Source organism: Parus major, chromosome 2 (assembly GCF_001522545.3).
Source record: "Parus major isolate Abel chromosome 2, Parus_major1.1, whole genome shotgun sequence".
Lineage (NCBI taxonomy): Eukaryota > Metazoa > Chordata > Aves > Passeriformes > Paridae > Parus > Parus major.
Genome location: NC_031769.1, coordinates 14,562,044 through 14,584,053, shown reverse-complemented (window position 1 = coordinate 14,584,053; position 22,010 = coordinate 14,562,044). Strand labels below are relative to the sequence as shown.

Genomic DNA, 22,010 nt, shown 5'->3' with positions numbered 1-22,010 from the left:
AGCTGGAGCTGTCTGCGATGGAAGATTCTTCACAGCTGCTCTGGAGAGTGTGGTCGCTGTCTCAGCCTGCCACAGGTCCAGAGCTTGTTTTTTTTTTCTTTCTTTACTCAGCAGTCTCTGGTGAATTCAGTCACAGCAAAACCTGCAGCTGAGCCAGAGACCAGCCTGGCCCGGCCAGAGCCCGGGGGAAGCCCCGCAGACCCCATCTCCCGGCCCAGTCCAGCCCCTGCCCCATGGGGCCGCATGGCCTGGGCAGGGAACAGGAGCCAGCTGGAGCTCTGTTACCTTTCACAGCCAGGAAACAAAGAGAACAAGAAAGCTCTGGCTTTACATCTTAAGGTAGGGTTCACAAGTTGATCTCACTTTTTAATGGTCAAAACTGCTGTCAATTCTTAGAAATGACTGATAATTGGTCAGGAGAAAAAACTCCCATCAGTCACCAGCAACTTCAACTTCCTTAGCTCCCAAAACCACCTTAAAAGTAAAGTCACCCCATGACACTCACCTAACTACCAGCCTGTAACTGAGACACCAAAAGAAGACATTGGCAGAAGAATCTATGCCATTTGGAAAAGCTCACACCTAAGGAAGCCGAGGGTGCTCCAGACTGAGGTACCTCACGTGGAAGCAGAATCTGGAATGATGTAACAAAGGGGTGGAAGGAGAAGTTTAAGGCTCCATGACACCAAAGGCCAGTCATACTGAAGCTTGAACTTATATTCAAAACATTGTTCCAACCTCCATCATCACTACTTCCCTCACACATTTTTTTTCCCTTTCCTCCATTGAAATCTGCTCTAAGGCCCCTAGACTGTGCTTGAGTATCTTCATGGCTTGGACCACATTCTAGACTGGCACAGAAATATTTAGCAGAAAAATTCAAGCCAAAGAGAAGGCATGAGCATCTTTAAATTCTTATTTCCCTTGGCCAATCTAAGTAACTCTAGATAAGAACAAACTTTGTACCCAGCAGTAGATCTGTTATCTATAAACATCACCTACAGCAGCATAAGTGTGCAGAGCAAGCCTCATATGGAACGCTTTGCTCATGTATCTCTTTCCAATAGAATTTGCTTCTTTCTGAATTCATCAGTTATTCTAGATTAAAATGAGAGGCTTCTGCAAAGTAACTTCAGAATGATGTTTCTGGGTTTGTCAGCAGCAGAAATCACAATTTATCCCATAATTTCTAATGCTTACACAGAAAAGTCAATAAAGTTTAAAAAAAATAAATAAAAGGGAGAAAGCTTCCTTTGTACTCGACAGCATCAGCAGTATCATATTTTACACCACCTCTGGTACTACTATGTCAAAAAAACTGCCTAACAAAGCACAAGCAAAGAAGCATGTTATTGTCATTTTTCAGGATTTCTTGAAGCTTTGTCAATAAGGTATTAGAAATTCATCCAAGTCTGAAAACCAAGTTATTTTTACACTCAAATTTCTAGTTTCTATTTGGGAGCTACAGAACAGTCAGCTTCATGAAGTCATACACTGAACCCCAAACCTTGCATGTTTCCCCACACTGTGCATACATATATATATATATATATCTAAATATATGTATCTGTAATGACACCAAGACTCTTTTGAGTCCATGGAACCTGTCCACTTGTCAAGAAAAAAGGACACACATTTTTTACTGAAACTTGCTTGCAGACTCAGGTCCTCTTCAGTATTCCTCACCAAGAAAAATTATGGCAATTTAAAAAAAAAGTGGAGAAAATCCTGCAATGTGACAGATCAGCTATAAAAGTGCACAGTGAAATGAGGACAACCTTTAAGCCAGAATTTTCTGTGTCATACTCAGCATGCAGAGATTTTCATTTTTCAGAGCTCTATGGAATTTGACAAAGTAAACCTACTACAGTTAATAGCATTTTAATCTTTATGCATAACAATCACAAACCTACATTGCTCAGGTTTGATAATAGTAACTGACAGCTGAATTTGAAGTATATATTTCGTTCCGAAATAGATGCACGTGTAGGTGGATGTGTTGTAGAAATACAATGTACTACACGGCTGAGCCTAGATAAGCTGGTGATCCTCAAACATCAGCATCATCTGTACAAAGGGCAGAATCTGCTCCCTTAAATACCTGTTCATCCTTCTTATGACACTTTCTTTAAAGAGCTCAGTGAATAGTAGATAAAATAAGTATCTAATGAGGTATGACAGAAACTCTGATTGAGCTAAAAAGCAGCAAGCCGAATTCTAATAAATATATGAAGCACAACATTTAGTGCCAGCAACTATGTCAAGTTAGACATAGGAAACTGTAGCTCTGCAGCTGGAGCAGGGCAACACTCTGCAAGCCAGAAAAGTGATGGAACTCCTCCAGCTTTGATTATTTATGGTGTGATGATGAAGGAACAACTTTCCATGTGAGGAACAGCTTTAAAGTTGAACAGTGAAGCTGAAAGAGAGACTTAATGAAGTATCAGAGGGGAACAAAACTACAGCTACAAAAACAATAACATTCGGTTTAACAATTTAAAAACAGAATTTGTGTGCAAAACCAGATGTTAACTTGTCCAGCTTCAAGGTAAACAGCAAACTGTATTTATAACAACCCTTCTGCTGGACAGCAAACAAGCACTACTAAATGTTGCAGTATATAAGGCTCACTTCAGACCTCCAAATCTTATCAAAATGAACACAAATGCCAAACAAACACATTTTAAACCAAGGACACATCTGTATTTAATGTAAAGCTATTTTCAAAAAATCCCAACCTTTCATAATCTACCATAATTGTAATAGCCTGAAACATAAGAATGCTTTCAGGCTCAGAAAAAAAAAAAAAGGCTTCTAATTTTAAACATTTATGAGTACACTGAGAAGTGGCTTAGAACCATGCTTTAAAACATATTTTCAGGCTTTAAACTGCTGAAAGCTGAGACCCCTTTACCCATTTGGCCTGAAGAAAGGGAGAGAAGTACAAAAATATGATGAAAAGACTGCACATGAAAATTTCTGATAAAGAAAATGCAACTGACTCCCTCATTCCAGCCCCTACCCCCCCATCCCCACTGCACATCCCCCTTCAGGGAAAGTGCTCCTCTTGCCTCATGACCACCCCCAAACAACTCATATACATCACTGACTTTGAGGCACCACACTGAGGTTTTTAACAAATACCTTTTGAAAATAATTTTAAAGGGCCACTCTGCCATTGCTGATGCTGTTCCTGAACAGGAGGGACTCTGTCTCAGCTCTGAATTTATGTCAGCTCATTTTAAATTATACCTTGGGATGGGTGATTTAATATTCATTCTAAAAAATATCATGATCAAACCTTTTAAATGTTTTTTCCCAACTCGTAAAATGCATGCTTTATGCTGGGAATGAACTTCCCTTTGACACAAAGTAACTATGGGAAGGAGGGATTGTTCTCACATTTCTGTTTCATGGAAAACACCCTGCTGGTTGATTTTTAAAGTTAAAGGATTAAGTTGCAGGGGAAAAAAATGCTGCTAAATGCAACACACTCTACTAAGTTAAATACAGCCTCGGTCTGATATGAAACACTGACTTAAAAAATAACTATTCCTGTCCAAATATGCCAGTGAAAATAAATAATGAATATATTGTAGGCATTAAAATATGAACGTGTCAAGAATAAGAACAAGTACTACTTTTAAGGTAATTCAGCATAAAATAAACCCAATATTTGACAGCAAAGAAACAGCCACAAATCTGAATTCATAGCAACAGATAGTAGCAAGGAAGTTTTGAAAATCCATGGGAATTCTTCAACCTTACCAGGCACCTGTACAGTTCTATTGGCATTTTGTTTTTGTCTTTTGTTACTCTCGATTCCTACCTTACAGTTCAACTTCAGGGCAAAGCAAAACAAGAAATTGCATCCAAAACTCTTAGGTCATCAAAATTGTGTTTACTGTTTAAAAATAAAAGACATACACAAAATATTGCAGCAGCTTGAGGAATCCCACTCAGAAAGCCCAACATTTTTACATCTCTTCTCATGTTTTCACCACCATAATTTTTGAAGAACAGTTAGAGGCAACACAGGCCATTTTAGGAATGACTCTTTTATCACTGCAATCCCTCAATTACAGCTGACCACAAAAAGGAATAAATACAGTAGTACTTCAGGGACAGTTCTGGTATATTTTTCAGCTTGCCCTCTGACGTGCTCTGACTTCTGTTGTAGAGTGATGTGGTAATTTCTTAGACTTGCCTGCATTATTGTTCCTAAAATAATTCAGAGGAATATAAGGCTTTAAGCAGTTTAATCACCAATTTCAAATTGGATTAAATGTTTCAATGACCTTTTCATCAAAACCAAGCTCTAGAACTCCACGCCCTTACAGCCTGACAGGACCTGCCCCCTTGAAAATCTACTGGGCTCCATCTTAATGGGTGGCAACTCATCTTCAACCCAAAAAGCTACAGGCAAATAAATACATGTAGATTTTTTTACCTCTAAAATAAAAAGATCTTTGTTGTTAACAGGACAGAACTGAACACTTGCAAGCAATGAACATGTTTAAAGACAGTGAAATCAAGAAAACAAATATTAAAAGTTCTTAAATTATAGACTAAAAAGCTCCCAAGTGCTGGCTGCATGTATGCACATTAAAATGATTGAGAAAACTGCATGGAAATATGCATTTACCAAAAAATCTGGAAGCTTAGTTGGGACCTGACTTCTAGTCAGGTGTGTGATTTCATTTAAGACTGAGATTACTTTATAGAAATTGAATTATTTCTGTGTGTACAGTTTAATTTAACTCAAAAATACATTTCATTGAGGTTAACCATTAGTATTGACTATTTGCTGTTACGAAGTTCCTTAATCATGAATTTTAAGTACAAGGATTGATAATCAGCTTCCATGTACCCACCTGCAATAATATGGAACAAACAGATTTCTAGTCACCAAAATAAAGGTTAGTATGACTTAAAAAAAAATCCCCAACAAACCCAACTAACAAACTTTGAAGCAATACATCTGTTGAGTTAGTTTAGCAAGACAGTGAAAAAAGAGTTTGGTAAGGTAGTTAATATTTTTCATTGCACTGTAGAGTTGAGCTTCAATATTCACCATTATCAGAAAGTTCAATAATTCTTTGTTTTGATACCAAAGTAAAAATTGTCCATAAAGTGGAAGGGTCTTCACAATTATGATGGCTCTGCCAATGATTAAAAAGATCCTCTTTTCTTCCAAATAACTGTTCGCATAAAATGCAGTTATAGCCTGCTTTAGAACAAAATTCTATTTTTTTCCTTGGTGTACCAAACCCCACATTTTTCATCTCCTTGGAGGCTTCACTATTTCCTGACTGAGTCAGTTCACTTTTAGGTAAAATATTGACATTATTGTGATGGTGCAAGGGTATCTGTCTATTTGGTTTTGGAACAGTATACAGCTCCTCCTGATGGGCACTGCACTTTGCTAAACGTCTTCTCTCATCGTGCTGTTTCCACACGTGGGTTGTATGTTTGACCAGTCCCCCCTTTGTTCCTCTGCTTCCTTGCAAAACCCCTTCCTTCACTCTTCCCTGAATCTCTTCTCCATGACAGCACAATAAGTGAAACTTCATTTCACCGAAAGACTCTGCAATAAACTGGCATCGACCACATTTGACCTGTAATTTCACTCCTCCCGGGTTATGGAATAGGTCCTCAAAATTGCAGTTATTTCCCCTGTTAAAAAAGGAAATACAAACTATTTAAGTATTAAGCAGGCAAAGAAGATGGATGGAGATCTCTGTCCTCACAAACTTCAAAAACAGATGACAGTCATGAAACACTTTTAATTAAAAACAAACATTGTTTCTAATTCATTTGGAAGAGGGGAAAAAAAATGAAACAAATAATAGTAAGGCTGATTAAGAAAAAAATTGAAACCAAATGACACTTCTGAGTTTAAGAATTGCCTCCAAATTAGCCTTGGCAGAAACAACCTTTTAACACCACCAGCCTTTAATAAAAGGCTGATAACTTTTGTTAAATTTCCTGATTCAGTGAGGTCAATCCAAATACTTTTAGTGCTGTGCTAGAAAAGTGAAAATTACTACCTGTAATGTACAAGTAAGAGAAACCTACTTGTTTACAGGGAGTGACCTAGGTCAATTTGAGGCAAAACCATCCCCCTTTCCAACACGGAAATGATGAAATTTCAGTTTCTTGTTTTGTTCTTTTCCTACAAGTCGGGTAACATGGTTTAGAAGTTTAAATACCTAATGGGAAATTGGACAGCCCCTGTTCCTGATTTAGGACAGTTCTGCAATGTAAAGGATACACAGGCAGTCCATGGGTAAGATAATTGAAACAAGATCTCCTCAGACATCTTCTCATAACATCTACTAGAAGGACCTCATAACACTGTGTATTTATGCATATTGGACAGATTACCCAACAAAAGAGATAAACTGAATGATTCACTGTATGACACCTACTAAGACTGACAGGAAAGTACTGGTCTCAAGACCGTAAAAGTTTCTAACTGGAGCTATGAAAAGTGAAAGGAGTAAAATGGGACAGCAGTGTTGCAGTGAGGAGTTACACTGAAGCAGTGAGGAGTTACATTGAAGCCTCGAGTGTTCTTCAGTGAAAATAAATGCGCAGTGGAACAAAGAAAAAAGGCAACGTTTATACTGTATCAAGAGATTTCACCTCAAAATCATAATACAGACATAAAAGTATGCTCTATTCATGTTAATATAATGCATGTTAACTTTTCTACTTGGCTGAGTGATCACAAAAGCAGCAGTAAACTCAGGACAGATTAGCTCACAGCACTCCCTAAAAGGAAGTGGGATAATGATATTTAACAGGGAAAACAAGCTAATATTGAAATATGAATTGTTTTTCGCTTACTGCAATTGCAATTCCCTTATCTTCTAGGGAAAATCTCAAAGTGGGTAGGACAGAAGACAGAGCACTAACCATGAGAAACCAGCTGACCCAAATATGGCATTATATCAGGTGTTACTACAATACATGCAAACTTACTTTGGATATTGAATTGTCAATAATGATTTGTAATCAATAAATCAGCTAAAATATACTGGTTGGTCTAATGGATTGACTAGATTCAAATGGAATGCTCAAACAACTAGGAATCTCACTTGGAGGAAGAAAGTGACAATTTTCATAATAATGAGTTTTATAAACTTCCACTGACAACTTTAAATCCAGTTTTCATTAGCATTTAATTAGTGAAAACTCACCTCTCTGTAGCTTCTTCTGCCTCTTTTATATTCCTGTCTCTATTCTTTAAAGTATCGTGCACCTGTTGCTCACTAGTGGAGGGCTCTGTGCTGATAACAACCCTGTGGACTTCTCTGAGGTGGCCAAAGTACACTTTTGCATGGCCAAAAACTTTAGCACAGAATTCACAACACACCAGCTTTTTGGGTTTGCCTTCATTGTGATGAAGCTTCATATGGGTGCTCAGTCTCCCAGAATAGATATATGCCTTCCTGCAGATCCTGCAGCTGTAGGGCCGCTTGCGCGTGTGCGTGTTCATGTGGTCCTGGAGATGGTGCTTGAACTGGAACGTATGGTTACAAACATGACATCTGTGCATAGGCTTAGGGACAGCTGAACGTGTATTTCTATTTAGATCACTTGATTTAGCTGATGTAGCATCACTGTGCCTGGAACTTAAACATTTATTGGCCAGTGAACCGTTTAAAAATAAGTCTTGCTCATGAGATGGCGTCTCTACGATGGCTGCAGCAGCCAGCGGTGCGAACGCCTGCACAACCACCACTGGTTTTGGTCTGATACTGCGGTATTTTTTCACTGCCTCTGCTTTATTGTCTTCAGGTGTCTGAATATCAATCTTTGCCCTTTCTCTTTCTTCTCTAAACTTATTAATGATGCATTTCCTTTGTTTGGCCTGAAAAGCCAATAAATCTTCTGGGGCTCTTTTTTTCCTGCCTCTTCTTTTAGAGGTTGCACTGTTCAATTTTTTAAGGCTGTCAATATCATCCACTTTGCTGGATGGAGAGGAGGTATTTTCTTGAATGGTTTGTTTGGTGACTTGTGTAAATGATACACCTAATTGATTATCAAAGGCTTTGGCTTTCATCAAAGATGGTATCTTTTCACATTCAGATTTTAGTGAATGACCTGGTATGTCCATAACTTTAGTATTCTGCTTAGATCTACAGAACACTGAATTTTTCATTCTCGAGTAAGGCAAAATAGGAAGTTTTCCTTTTGGTGCTGAAGAAGTCATCTGAATTGTACTGCCAAAACCTGCTGGTGACAAGACAGCTAAAGGATCTTCAGAATTTGTGGCTTTTCCCTTTAGTTTATCAGATTTCAGGAGTGGCTCTCTTGTGGTTTCTGATGCTGTCTTCACAGAGTGTAGACTTAGTTTCATGGGATTAGTTGTACTTGCTGGCTTGGATAGAGAGTCTTCAACTACAGTTGGTCTAGAAACATTATTTCTTTCAATTTCAGTTTTCTTCATTAAAAGAGATCTAGACTCCACACGATTGCTTTTATTTACTAATGCGGCAACTCCAATTTCAGCTGAGTCACAGTCTGTTATCACCCCTTGCTCAGCTGAATCTGAACTAGACTGAGCTTCAGGACAGTCTTCAGGCAGAGCAGTCATGAGGGAAGTCTGTGATGAGATCAGCATTTTGGTAGGAATCTTGTTACATGCACTCCACGCAAAACCAGAGATTTGTGCTGGTTTTTTGTCACTCAGCAATTTATTTCTTACAGATTGGTACCTGGGGATGGGCAGCTTTAGGTTTTCAGAGGGGGCCACAGTCGACTGCTGAACTTGCTGTGTTAGAGCAGGTGCAACACACGGCACAGCCAACAGGGAAAATGTGCCCTTGTGAGCAGCCACCTGCATGACAGCATAGTTCTGAGCTGGCACCACCAGGGGCTTAGAACCTGAAGCTGAAATTGGTGTCACTGGCTCAGGCAAAGATGACTGATGGCAAGAAACAACTCCAGACGTTAAAATTTTTGGTACCATTTTTGGAGCAATGGTCCTAAACTGACTTTTCTTCTGAAAACTTTGTATTAGATCCGAAGGGGATTTCTGTTTGTCTGTAAGAATAATATAGCAAAGATGTAATAAGATACATAACATAGTATTTTTTTAAAATTACTCTCTCAAAAATAAAACTGCTTACAAAGGATACTATTACACACAAGCTTATTAAAATATTTAGGCATTTAAATATCACCAAATTAAATCTAGAACTGCAAAAGTTTCATAGGCAAAAGCACTGTCTGAAGCAACACCTTTGAACACAGATTTGCAAAAAAATCTCCTCTTAATCAAATCTTAATTGGATGTTTCATTCTGGGGTAGAAACTACATGACATTTCAGAAAAAATACACCCATAAGCCGCTTCAACCCTGGAAAAGCTGCAAGAGCATGCTGGGAATATTCTACCAGAAAAATAGGGACAGGATTTAAGCTGCATGACAGAGCACCAGCTCTGGTCATGTATCTCAAACAGAATCATACCATCTTGCAGACATTCTCTACTATTTAGAATTTGTGGGTTTTATCAGATACAGACCAAAGTTTTCCTGATGAAGTCTTAGAAAAATTACTGCTACAAAACATGCAAATAATGTATAATAAAATCAGAAGTGCACTTGAAAAAATATGTGAATATGAACTACCATTAAATACCCAATCACAAAAATTACTCATGTGCCACTACCACAAAACAGAACTACAGTAGTAAGTAATTTAAACATTTTCTTGAAAGATGTAATTTATCAAGGTTATACAGCAATTTCTTCCTATTTCTATTTGTTTTCATAAAAGTAGCAAATGTTTTTAGTAAAGAATGTGATGATAATTAAAATAAACAAAAAGAAAACTATAAAATTCATACAATACAATATGCATTAGGCAGCAAAGATACCTGCTGACCTTTTAGACTCCACAGAAAAGGAGCTGATACATAGTTAATTGTACCACTACCATTTCATCTATCAGTCTCATTACCCACTCCCAAATTCAATTACTGATGCTTCTAGCTCTCAAAACCTGGAATAGGTTTCCTGGAAAAATGGAAATTGTAACCATTGAAAATGCAGCTACAAAGATCCCAGGCAGAAAGGCAATTTGGACACAAACAAAAATCATTTGAGGGAGGAATCACATTTGAAAAGAACACGTTAAAGTAAATGCTGCAACCTTGAAATATTGTCATAAGATAATTCCATTGGAAAGTTTCCATACCTTGCCATTTTAAACAATTTCATTGCAAATGCATTTATAGCTGACTCTGGACTTAAAAAGGTAACTGTGAATTAGTACCAACACAAACTCCAAGTAAATTTATCTTAATTCTGGATGTTCTTCTCAGTCATCACACACTTTGCAACAAGCCCTGCAAGCTGCAGACCTATCATGTTTCACAACCAGAACTCCCGGACAGATATATTTGTGTATCCATGGTATGCACATGTGCAGTAAAGCCACTGCTTTCAGGATATGCTGGATTCACTGAGCAATCACATATAAACTGTACAGTTCATATTTAGTGTATCTGATGCTTTTCACAACTTTTGATCAGCAGATCCATAGAGCAATAACTATACAGGGCATAAGGCTTTGATCCTTTTATTGACATCTATTGCATCAAACCCCCAGTCCACTATGCACTTTCTTTATAATCCAGTTAAGTGAAACTACTGGGCACCACCATAACTTTATTTCTGCTCAATGTCTGTTGAGATGTTCTGGATTTCTAGACATTCTGTGCAGACTGGGTTACTGTCCATCTGGAAGTGCTACCCAAATACTGAGATCCTTGCACACAGGGATAAGTCCAGGTTTGTGTAACTTAGAAAAATCAGAAACATGATATGTTTAAAATTGTTTCCCTTCTGCACTTTTTAGTCTCAATTTTCAATTTTTTTCTTAAAAATGTCACTAAATGCATAGAAATCTTTAAATTTTCAGCTGTTAAGATTTGTTAGTCAGATGATGATTTGTATCGTACGAAGTATCTTCCTGTCGCTTTTGAGTAAATAATCTAAGTACTTCTGAGAAGAACAATAAAATTATGTAAAGAATTTTAACCACTAACCAAACTAGCCCTGAACTTCAATGACAGTTACAGGTCAAACCATATAGCTTAAATACAGCAGATAACAGAATAAGGGTACTTTCCCTATAAGGGGACAGAATCAACTCTTATTTCTCCAGATTATGCTTGTCCTACACTGACAAGTAAAGACTTTCTCCAAAACATCAGCTTGCCACAGTATTTAACATGAAGCTGTTTCCATTCTCTCTCACTTCTCTTGTTCCTCTCCCTTTTTATTTCAAAACTTCATACATTGACTTGCATAAAACTTTTAGGAAAGCCAGCATTTCAGCAGACTGCTACCTGTGCTACTCCAAGTTATAAGGCACCCACTCTTCAACCAATGGTAACAGGAAAAGGTGGAAGTTTTGCTGCAGACATGCCACTTCTACAAATGGCAGCCATAAAAACAAGGTTGATTTGAAGTTAGGATGAAATATTTGTAGAAGTTATGTATGGCATTAGCTGTAAAAAGAACCGTAGGTTTCTCAAATACATTGACTTGCCTAATGCAAAATTAAGCAGTCAAACCACTTTTCTATAAAGAAAGTATCTCCACATACTTTCTCAGCATTCCACAGGAGAGTATTTCTCTAAAAGAGAAGACCTTCATCAATATCAAACACAAGATGCCATTTGAAACAAGGTCTGTTTAGATCAATACCCTTCTTAAACAGGTAACACAATACTAAGAATTGATATAACTGTTTGAGAAGGGATTTTTATACAAATACTTTTTCCAACTAGCCATTACATTTTCCAGGCGAGCTATGTTTGGTACCAACCTTCAATGTAACTTCTTTTTTGCCTTTTTCAGAAGTTTATATTAGAATTTTTGCACACAAATATTTATTGCAGTGTTTCTGGTAAGCCAAGGAATACTCAACTCTGCATTTCCCTCCCCTCCAATACAGCTACTGTAGTTAAGCTGCTTAGCCAGTGACTATAGAGAAGAGCTAGATGCAAATTAGCTACCTGATGATGTTTCAGGCTCCATTAACATTTTTCCTGTAGACTGGAAAAACTAATTGGAAGAACTGGTGAAAGACTACTTAGCATCTTGAATCAGGAGAAAGCAGCCAGTCAATTCACAGGAGGTTCTACTGACCCCACTCAGAGCATGCAAGTATCATCAATGACCAAAATACAGTTTTCCATTTATAGTTGGGTGAAAAGTTTCAATAACTTCCTTTGCACCCAGACAGAGCTATAATAATACAAGTCTTCACCACACTGAAGGACTTGGATATGCTCTGGCTATCTGGCTTGTGCAAAGGCAGCTTGGAAACCTCATATCCATCTCCCAGGTGCATTCCATATCTTCCGAATTATTTCTGTCTCTGATTCAAAGGACTCATTTTGACTTGTTATCTGTGACCTGAGGAAAAGTTTTTGTGCCTATGCAATCCCATGAAGTCTTTCACCTAAGAAGGGGAAGTTTCAGTTAAGGGAGGCTCTGCAAGGGCATTTGTGGCATCCATGGAGGATGGCCCTTTGTTTTACACAACATTCTTTCTACAAGTCTGCAGATCCTTCACTGGAAGGCAACAATTTTTATACTTTCTTTAAAATTGTCATCAATAACAAAGGAAATAAATGAAAATATTAGATTTAATATCTTAAAGATGCAAAGCTCATTTTTAACTTTTCTGTCCTCAGTCTTTCAGATGAGTGTAGAGGAGGGGCAACAGGTAGACAAATAATTACACACAAGAGTAAACCAAATGCAGTTCAACCTATTTACTTTAAAAGTCTCTGTTAAAAAGATTAATGGTTACCATGCCAGGACATGCAAGTATCAAATCCCTCAGATACTTGCAGGATGTCATAAGCTTTCATCCCTTCTAAATAACCTTAAAATTGCATAGAAGTGGACAGTGACACACCAACACAAAAATCAATAATGCATTAAATTCTCTGATAGACTCATGCTGGGAAGAGTCCTCTGGAGGAAACTCTGGAGGAGTTTCCATGGGTTGCTGCTTCTTCATGGTTCCCCTGCCTTCCCAAGTCATCCAAGTCTGGTCTACTCCAGCCTAATCTGCCTTGTTTTTGTACTTCCTTTAGTTTGTTCCCTATGTAAAACACATATTGCTGAACTGAGATGCTGTAAAAGTATCAGGAGACATTTAATTTTCAGTACTATCTGGTCTATTTTGAAAATAACCACTAAATAGCCACCACAGAAACCACTGAGTAATAGTGTTCATTTTTAAAATAATCTTTTAGGTCCACCTCAGTTGTGCACATAAGTATTTCATTTGTGTATGAATTTACATACGAGAGAACACACCAGAAAAAAGAATCATCTTGTTTTGAGGGAAAAGACAGAACACAGATGAAGATTAATGAATATTCAATGCATATTAACACTGCTGAATCTTTTGCTAACTTTGAAAGGAAGAGTATCTATTCTGTGGGAAAGAAAAAAAATGTGCAACAGTCTAACACACAACATTAGATCTCTTTCTGCCAATGACAGTTAATCATTCATTTTGCCAAATCTCCATACACACTAAATACCTGTGGATACTGTCTTTGCAGCACAAGTTTCTTGCTTTTGCTGACCCAGCATACTTTGTTGGACACAATGTTTCTCTGCAGGATTAGCATGCAAAAAAACACCACCTGCAAAAGTGCTTCAGTTATAAATAGATTCCAGGACAAAAAAAAACCAAAACAACCAAACCCCCCAAACCAACAAAACCCAGAAAAAGACAATATAAAACATTAACTTCCAGTTAATGCATTAAGAAAACTACTGCTTTTTGCTCTTTGCCATTTTTCTCTCCTCAAAATACACTTTAAAATCTAATATATTACATGCCAAATGCAAGGTGATAGCTTAATAATTGAGTAAAGCTGGTTAATGTGGCAAACAGATGGGATGGTTTAGCTTCAGTGTCATGGCAGACAGTCAACAGCAGCAAAACAAAATGCTTCAAAAAATGAAGATTCAGTAGCCTTATTGAATAGTTTTAACACAGGGACTAAATTCTATACTCATTTACATTTTCCATAATTTGGTGTAAATAAACTGCAGATATTATAGAAAACAGAATTTTGACTTCTTTATTAAAAACCAATTTTGTCACACACCTATATGAGCTAAGATTTGTAATAAAGCCTACAAATCATGAGTGTCCAGCTCTATATGTTACAGCAATTAATCTGCAGTTGTTTCTACCTTTGCTAATAATAACTACATGGGCGGAATGTTCTGCTCTGGGTATTTGCATCAGATAATTTTCTAAAATTAATTTCAACAGAAAATACCAGCCATCCTCAGTATATCTGCATTAAAAAACAAACAAAAAGACCACCCAAACAAGCAACAACAACAACAAAACACCCCACAACTCAATTTAGTGACACATCTGTTCATCAGGTGGAGAACTTCATATGTGACACAGCAAAGTCTCTTTGATCTGTGAAAAGCTGCCCAAATTAGGCAAAGCTATAGACTCTGGGCATGTGCTCAGTAGATTCTTCAAGAAGCTAACTTTTCCAATGATTACATTCTACTGAATGTGCTCCTGCTTCAGGCTGGGCCCGATTTTCCCTGAACTATGGCTTTAGGTCCAAGTATCCAAGTAGGAACAAGGAAATGGGCTCTCCTTATCTCTGAGCTGCAGAGCTGACAGTGTGGAAGAGAAACAGGAGAATACACAGGGCAAGCAGAAAAAGGACAAGACTAGAAATGAGATTTGAAAGTGTCCAGGCCAAAGAGTCAGGGTGGGATATGGGAATTAAATGCAGACTTAAGACAGGTAATCAACATTACATGTGATGTGGAAAGGAGAAGCATTTAAGCCAAAAGAGGAATCTCACATTTCTTACATTTTTAGTACTTGATTTTTTAAATAGTATTATGACTATGTTTACATAAGACTGCTTTTGTGCAATTTAAACTAGCTTAGAAAAATAAACAATATAACAAAGTAGTTTAAGGCAAGATTGGAAAATCTCCATAGATCATTCACACAAACACTACGATACAGAATGTGCAAATACATTTAGAAAATTTATTCTGGTAGTCCACAGGAGGAACAAGACCAAAATAATTTGTTAAAATTCTAGAAGCTTTAAGCTTATATATAATTATATAATTAAATATATATAATTAAATCTTATTTGAGCATAAATTTGATTTGCTAGTTGTGCAATAAGCATTTTATAATTTAGGCTTCTAAATTATAAAGACCTTCTGTACAGTCTGTGCAAGTTTATTATTTTAAGGGATTAGGATTATAGGGCATTTCAAGAAATTCTGTGAGCAGTGGGATGCTTTCTGGATTCCTTAAATGGTCTCCAAGAGATTCTTCTTAGCAGAAGAGAACGCTGAAATAACAAAGGTACACATTTTTTTATTCTTAATTGGACTTCATTAAAGAGGATGTTCAACATTAAAATTTCTAGTGGCATTTTTCAGTGTGGGAATAAGTTAAAACTATTTTTAGCATAAACTGTCAGCTTGCAGAGGTAAATCACACAGTAATCCAAGATCATGGGTATATAGTTTGCATTTAAGAAGTTCTCCGGTTTCCTCTCTAATTCAGTCCTTTCGTTTTGCCTGAAATGTCCTTTCTGCACTACTAAACAACGTTTATACAGATCTAACAAACCTTAAGAAAAAATAAAATTAGATTATTCAACCTTCTCAGCTTCCAGAATTGCTTTCCTCAGTTTTTTGAAAGTGTACATAGGAGAGGCCTCTCACACAGTCCTCATCAACACCCTTCTCTCAAAGCTGCAGAGGTATAGACTCTATTGATAGACGGACTATTGGATGGATAAGGAATTGGCTGGATGGTAATGGTGAACAGCTCAATGCTCATACGGAGATGGGTGAAAAGTGTTGTCCCTTGAGTCTGTACTGGAACCAGTGATGCTTCATATCTCCTTCAGTGGCACAGACAATAGGACTGAGTGCACCTTCAGCAAGTTTGCAGGCAAAACCAAGCTGAGAGGTGCACCTGACACACCTGGAGGATGGGATGCCTGAGGGACCTGGACAAGATTAAGAAGTGGCCCCATGGGAACCTCATGAATTCCTGCATGTGTGTCAGGACAGTCCCTGGTATCAATAAAGACTGAGCTGAAGTGACTCAGAGCAGCTCTGCCAAGAACAACTTGGGGATACTGGTGGATGAAAAACTGACTATGAGCTGCAAATGTGCACTCACAGGCCAAAAACCACTGTCCTAGGCTGCATCCAAAGCACTGTAGGCAGCAGGGGAGGGAGAGGATTCTGCCCCTCTGCTCTACTCTGGTGAGACCCACCTGGAGCACTGTATCAACTCTGTGGCACTCAGCACAGGAAAGACATGGACCTGTTGGAGCAAGTTCAGAGGAGGGCCACAAAAATTATGAGAAGAATGGAACACCTCTTGTATGATAAAAGGCTGAGAGAGAGATTGGGTTATTTAGTCTGGAGAAGGCTCCAAGAAGACCTAATTGTGGCCTTTCAATACCAGAAAGGGGCTGAAAAGAAAGAAGGCAGCACTTTTTTACAGTGCTTGCAGAAACAGGACAAAGCATAATGGTTTTAAACTAAAAGAAAGTAGATTCAGACTAGATACAAGGCAGAAATTTTCTACCTGCCCATCACTCTCACCAGCATCTTGGCTTCATTATCTCTGACCTCAGAAACAAGTACAACATAAACAATACCCATACTAAAGCAGACTTGTTAAACACAAGTTAACACATCAAGAAATTTAGTCACTACATTAGCACCATTACCAAAAGTAATACTTAAGACATAATTTTTGATTTCTCATAGATTTAGATTTCATAGATCTCTGTATTGTCCCAACACAAATAACTTTTAATATATGTATGAAATACTATTTCTATAGTGAATAACAAGTGGCCAACAGCTTTGAAGTAACTTTTTTGAGCTGCGACCTGAAATGTTTTAGCCACGCAAAGGTAAATCACTATTCAAAAGCAACTTCCGATATATAATGTGGGCAATGCATGGCTTAACACAACCTCCAGTTTAAAAAAGCCTTTTTTGTGCTACTATATAAAGGAAGAAAATCTTCAAAGTCCTTCCTAAGAGTCAGAATAGAGATACATAAGAGATTTTTAGACGCTTTTGTAAAGAATTTAGAATACGTTTATTAGCAGATCTACATGCTTTTTTAGCACCTCTTGTACAGTGTTTGTGAACTTTAAAAGCTTTCCATTTTTTTGAAGGCACAACCTTTCCAGTTTTAAGCTACTCATATTAATGTCAACAAAATTCAGCAGATCAAAATATTTTCATATCAAAAAATGAAAACTGACCTAAAGAAAGCTAGACATAAAGCATGTTGTAATTACTAATAATGTTTTCCACCCTTAGAGGTGAAAAAATCACACACAACCTTTTCTCACTACGGCAAGGGCTCAAAATGGTGCCTGACCTCTGCAACCACGCAAAGTGATTGAATTTCATTTCTATTTAAGCACAGAACTTCTGTTTGAGAGACACTGTCAGATACATCATCAAAGACTGTATTTCAGCTTATTAATGCTTCTGCTAGTTTCAGCAACCAAGCATGTCAGGCTGCAAGTGGGCATTATCTAGAAAACTTGGTGCTCTGACAGGATGCAATTGAGTAGAATGGCAATTATTTTGGTATCACTGCAAGTCCAGTGGTTATCTTTGTTGGTTTTGCCCAGTCATTCTGTCCCATAGAGGACACCATCCCTAAAGATTTGCAAAGCAAGGCTGCAATGATGCAGCCACTTGGGGGAACTAATTGTTCAGAAAATAGTTGCAGGGAGGTGATGGAAGCATTGGTCATAAACTAGTAATTCGTAATCCCCCAACAGCATTGCAAACATAAATTAGGTACTTTAGAAAGTGGGGATAAACAGTAATTGGATTTTTAAAAATTCCTGGGACAATTGCCAGGTTTAATGTGAGCTTCAGGAAAGATACAGACCTGAACAGTAACTCATCCACTGTAAAGTCCATGTAAAAAAAAAATCATTTAAAATAATTTTTAAAGGGTCTATCAAGATCAAATCAACATGGACAAAATTTCAATATGCCTAATGTAAATGGTAATTAATGGACTTCTTTTCTCTTAAGTACAGGAAATAGCAATGACCAAGTCTTCTAAAAAAAATGAAGGCAGAATTCTTCAAGAACTATGAAGCACAAAAAGGTCAAGTAGAACCATTTTATGAATAAACCATAAAATAGTTTCTGATTATATTTTTGTTCTCCTTTCAAAAAAGAGAACATATCTACATCTCACTGAGAGTTCAACCCTCTCTGGGACAGAAAACATGCATGTCTCACTTCAATAAGGCAATCAGGCCTCTTGCTCACAAAATTTAAATTTTTTGCAAATAATGGTGTGCAAATAGAGAACACAACAAAAAAGCAAGTTATATTCATGCTAAAGAGTAGTTGGGTTTTTTTTGTGAGAATCATCACACTTTTATCTTAAAGAAAGAGTGTATGCAGGAGAAAACAATTAATTTGCCAATTTGGGTTAATATAACTGTATTTTACTTGAGCCATTAAAAACATCTGCATGGTGGCTTCTGTAGTACAAACCTCAAAAATGTTCCCTCATGAACAGAGGATCAGAAGACTGTCAGTCTTGTTTTGGCCTGTTTTGACTTCCCTTATAAACTATACACAAAGTTCATCATTCTCCAAAGATACAGCCAGAAGAATTTTTAAAAGTTAGAGGAAAGAGTTTTAAAGAGAGTATCTTCTGGGGGATTTTGTTAATAAGTAATTTCATTGAAAATTACCTAAGTGGTCTGAGTTTTGAATGGGGAATCCCTAGCTAAGGTTTTTGTTTGTTCTAGTTTCACCCCCTTTTCTCTCATGAGCCAGATTTCTTCATAAAAACTCTTCATCTCTGGCTGAGATATGCAAAACATTGCTACCTGTAGTTAATTCCACCAAAGACTAAAATAAAAACAAAGATTAAAGGATCTCCACAGTGCTTCAAATAGGTATGTATACTTTTTCAAAGCAAGACATGGATCTATACAGCATAGGAAAACTAGAACATCTTCGGAAATACTATGGTCCTGGCTAGGCAAATACTAGTTTTCTTAACATATAAAAACATAACTCGCTGCTGTACTTTAACACAACTAGACCTTACTGGCAGTAGGATGCAGCAGAAAACAATTTAAATTACAGTATCTGACTGGTATTCCTCCCCCAGTGCATAATGACAATTATTTGCAGCGCTGATAGGCATTGCTAGCTTGCCCGTGCTAGTCACCATGCTGTTTAAAGGCAGCGCTGCTTCTCACGAGAAGGTGCTGGATGTGTGGAATACGCTGCTTGAGAGGTGATAATGAATCAGCAAAGCCTGGCAGTGGTGCCAGCAAACGAGGGGACGGGAGCAGGGAGGCAGCCGGCGGGAATGCAGGCCAGAGATGAGCCTTTGGCCCGCCGTGTGCCGCAGCCCGGTGCAGAAGAGCTGCCGTGGCCGGGCCCGGGGCGGAGCGGCGGACAAAGAGCCCGGAGCGGAGCCAGCAGAGGGAGTCGGTGCCCGTCCCGCCGCCCCGGGCCCCGCTCCGCAGCTGCCAGCCCGGCTCAGAGCCGCGCTCACGGCCTCTGCCCCACTGCCAGCTTCAAACAACACACAACAAACTCTACTCGACTAGTAACTTTGTAATGCTAAGAACGGCTTGTCCTGAAAAATCCCCCAAGTCGCAGAATCAGGTACAGCACCGCACTCAACCTCACAATAACTTTGTGACAAGTTAGTTTAGCATTCCAAAGTGTTCTACCTCATCAAACTTTTCAGTCAATTCAATGTTTTGCATAACTTGAGAGCATCTGAAAGCAAAGCAGTTAAGCCTTCCCGGCTGAAAGTAATTACTTCTATTAAACGATTTAGCATCTTCTGTAACTGATGTACGACTATTGTGCCTGAGATTAAAAAAAAAAAAAAATCCTTTACTGATCTTGTGTTAATCTAGTCAGTGCCTGACATGGCACATCCACGCTACTAGAATCACCACTATTTACACTAGATGTTCTTCTTACAGTAGATAAATGAAAACTAAGCACTGTTACCAACATATTTTCCCATCCCAAGGAATACCCTGAAATCTTAGTCAAACTTTCTCTCTTTCATCATTGCTCAGCTCATCACACAAACCATCTGCATAAATAAAGATGTAAGCATCTGCTGTATGGCAAATGGTCTCAGGGGCAGATGTTTTTATCCTTGCATTCATGTCACTGGCTTGGATACATTATTTGAACAGATGTACACAATCTGAAGTGTCGTGTCCCACAGTGAAACGTCTCCAACTGCTTTCTATCAAAGTGCATAAATGCTATTTGCACCTGCATTTATGTTAATGATATAAAGGCAGCAGGGGTTCCAGCAAAGTGAGAGCTGATGCTAAGAAACACATTTACAAAGCTAATGGAAGTTTGAGATCTCACAGCACCAAAAAACCATACTAATATGGATACAAAATGTACAGAACCACACTTGACCTATGATCCTAAAAAGATTAAAATAAACACACTCAAAGAAAAAAACCATATTGTTTTAGTGTGTGATACCCTTTTCCAATGTTAGAAAAATTATTAAAAATTACTTAATTATTTAAATAATTACTGTTAGATAAATAAACCAGGACAGCCTTGTATTTTGCAAAATATTTGTCTAAGATACACAATTCTTTCATGTTAGAGTCATTTAACAAAAACATTTTATAAATCCGACAATACCAATGGTATTTCAGTTCACTAAGGCAAAACTATATTGTATGCCATTATGGAGCAATATAAAAAATACCAACACATGCTCAATAGTAAATATTTAACATGAGGTTGAATAGTCAAATATAATGCTTCAGTGATTGTTGTCATGTCATATATTGTCATATGAATGAAACGATAATTTCATAACCCTGAGGAAGAAATAAAATTTGACAAGTTAGGTACTTATAATTGTTCAGAAAAGTGAATCTAGTTGACCACAGTGCTACAATTGCTTGCTACATAAAACATAGTCACCCTTCCTATAAAATATTTTAAAACTGAGAAAAATACAGATGTCTTGAAGGAGTATGAATCAAATTACAGAACACCTGCTATTACATGACAAATGGCAGCAGTGAAGGGTTTAGCTGTCACTCAAAGAATTTGCACGAATCATTTTTTCCATATTTAACTCAAAAATAACGAGCACATTCAAAGGACAGAAACACAAACAAATATGCCATACTGAATGTAAATGATGGATAGCTTCCATTCCCAATATAATCTATTTTTGAAAGTTCTATTTATAAGAAATGTACCAACATTAGAGTTGTACATAAATCATCACAAATTACTAATACCCTCCATATTTTCAAAGTGCTACATTTCAGAAACAAGTGGTACTTGATATAAAGGCAAAAAATTTCATAGTAAAGAAAAAAAATGCAGAGACTAGAATATTTGTAGAATATCATAATTTCACACTGATACAGCTCTTGGTCATCATCTAGGGAGGCCCTGCAGAGAGATCTCACCAAATCAGAGGTCTGGGCACTCGCCAGATCCACTCAAATTCAACAAGGCAAAGTGCTGGATTTTGCCCCTGGGATGGGGCAGCCCTGGTTGTGTTAGAGACTGGGCAATGAGAGGCTGGAGAGCAGTGGCACAGGAAGGGACCTGGGGGTCCTGCTCCATGGCAAGTTGAACATGAACCAGCAGTGCCCTGGCAGCCAGGAGGGCCAGCCCTGTCCTGGGGGCATCCGGCACAGCCGGGCAAGGGAGGGGATTGTCCTGCTCTGCTCTGAGCTGGGACAGCCTCACCTCGAGTGCTGGGGCACTTGTGGGTGCCACAGTGTAAGAAAGATACAAAACTGTTAGAAAGCATGAAAAGGAGGGGCACAAAGATGGTGAAGGGCCTTGAGGGGAAGCCGTGTGAGGAGTGGCTGAGATCTCTTGGTCTGTTCAGCCTGGG

The 22,010-nt window shown here is 38.0% G+C and overlaps 1 protein-coding gene across 6 annotated transcripts in view; it reads right to left on the bottom strand.

Moving 5' to 3' along the window:
• Positions 1 to 3,881: 3,881 nt before the first annotated feature.
• ZNF438 (zinc finger protein 438) overlaps positions 3,882 to 22,010 on the bottom strand; it is a 51,903-nt gene continuing 33,774 nt past the window's right edge. For 3 of the 6 annotated variants that reach the window (XM_015619575.2, XM_015619572.2, XM_015619578.2), the window contains 3 exons: positions 13,588 to 13,692; positions 7,206 to 9,054; positions 3,882 to 5,676 (listed from right to left, as the gene is read on the bottom strand). In XM_015619575.2, coding sequence (XP_015475061.1) covers positions 5,064 to 5,676; positions 7,206 to 9,054; positions 13,588 to 13,692 — 2,567 coding nt within the window. In that variant the 3' untranslated portion in view covers positions 3,882 to 5,063. The remainder of the gene's footprint in view (positions 5,677 to 7,205; positions 9,055 to 13,587; positions 13,693 to 22,010) is intronic. The other 3 variants (XM_015619580.2, XM_015619579.2, XM_015619582.2) reach the window with 1 other exon arrangement.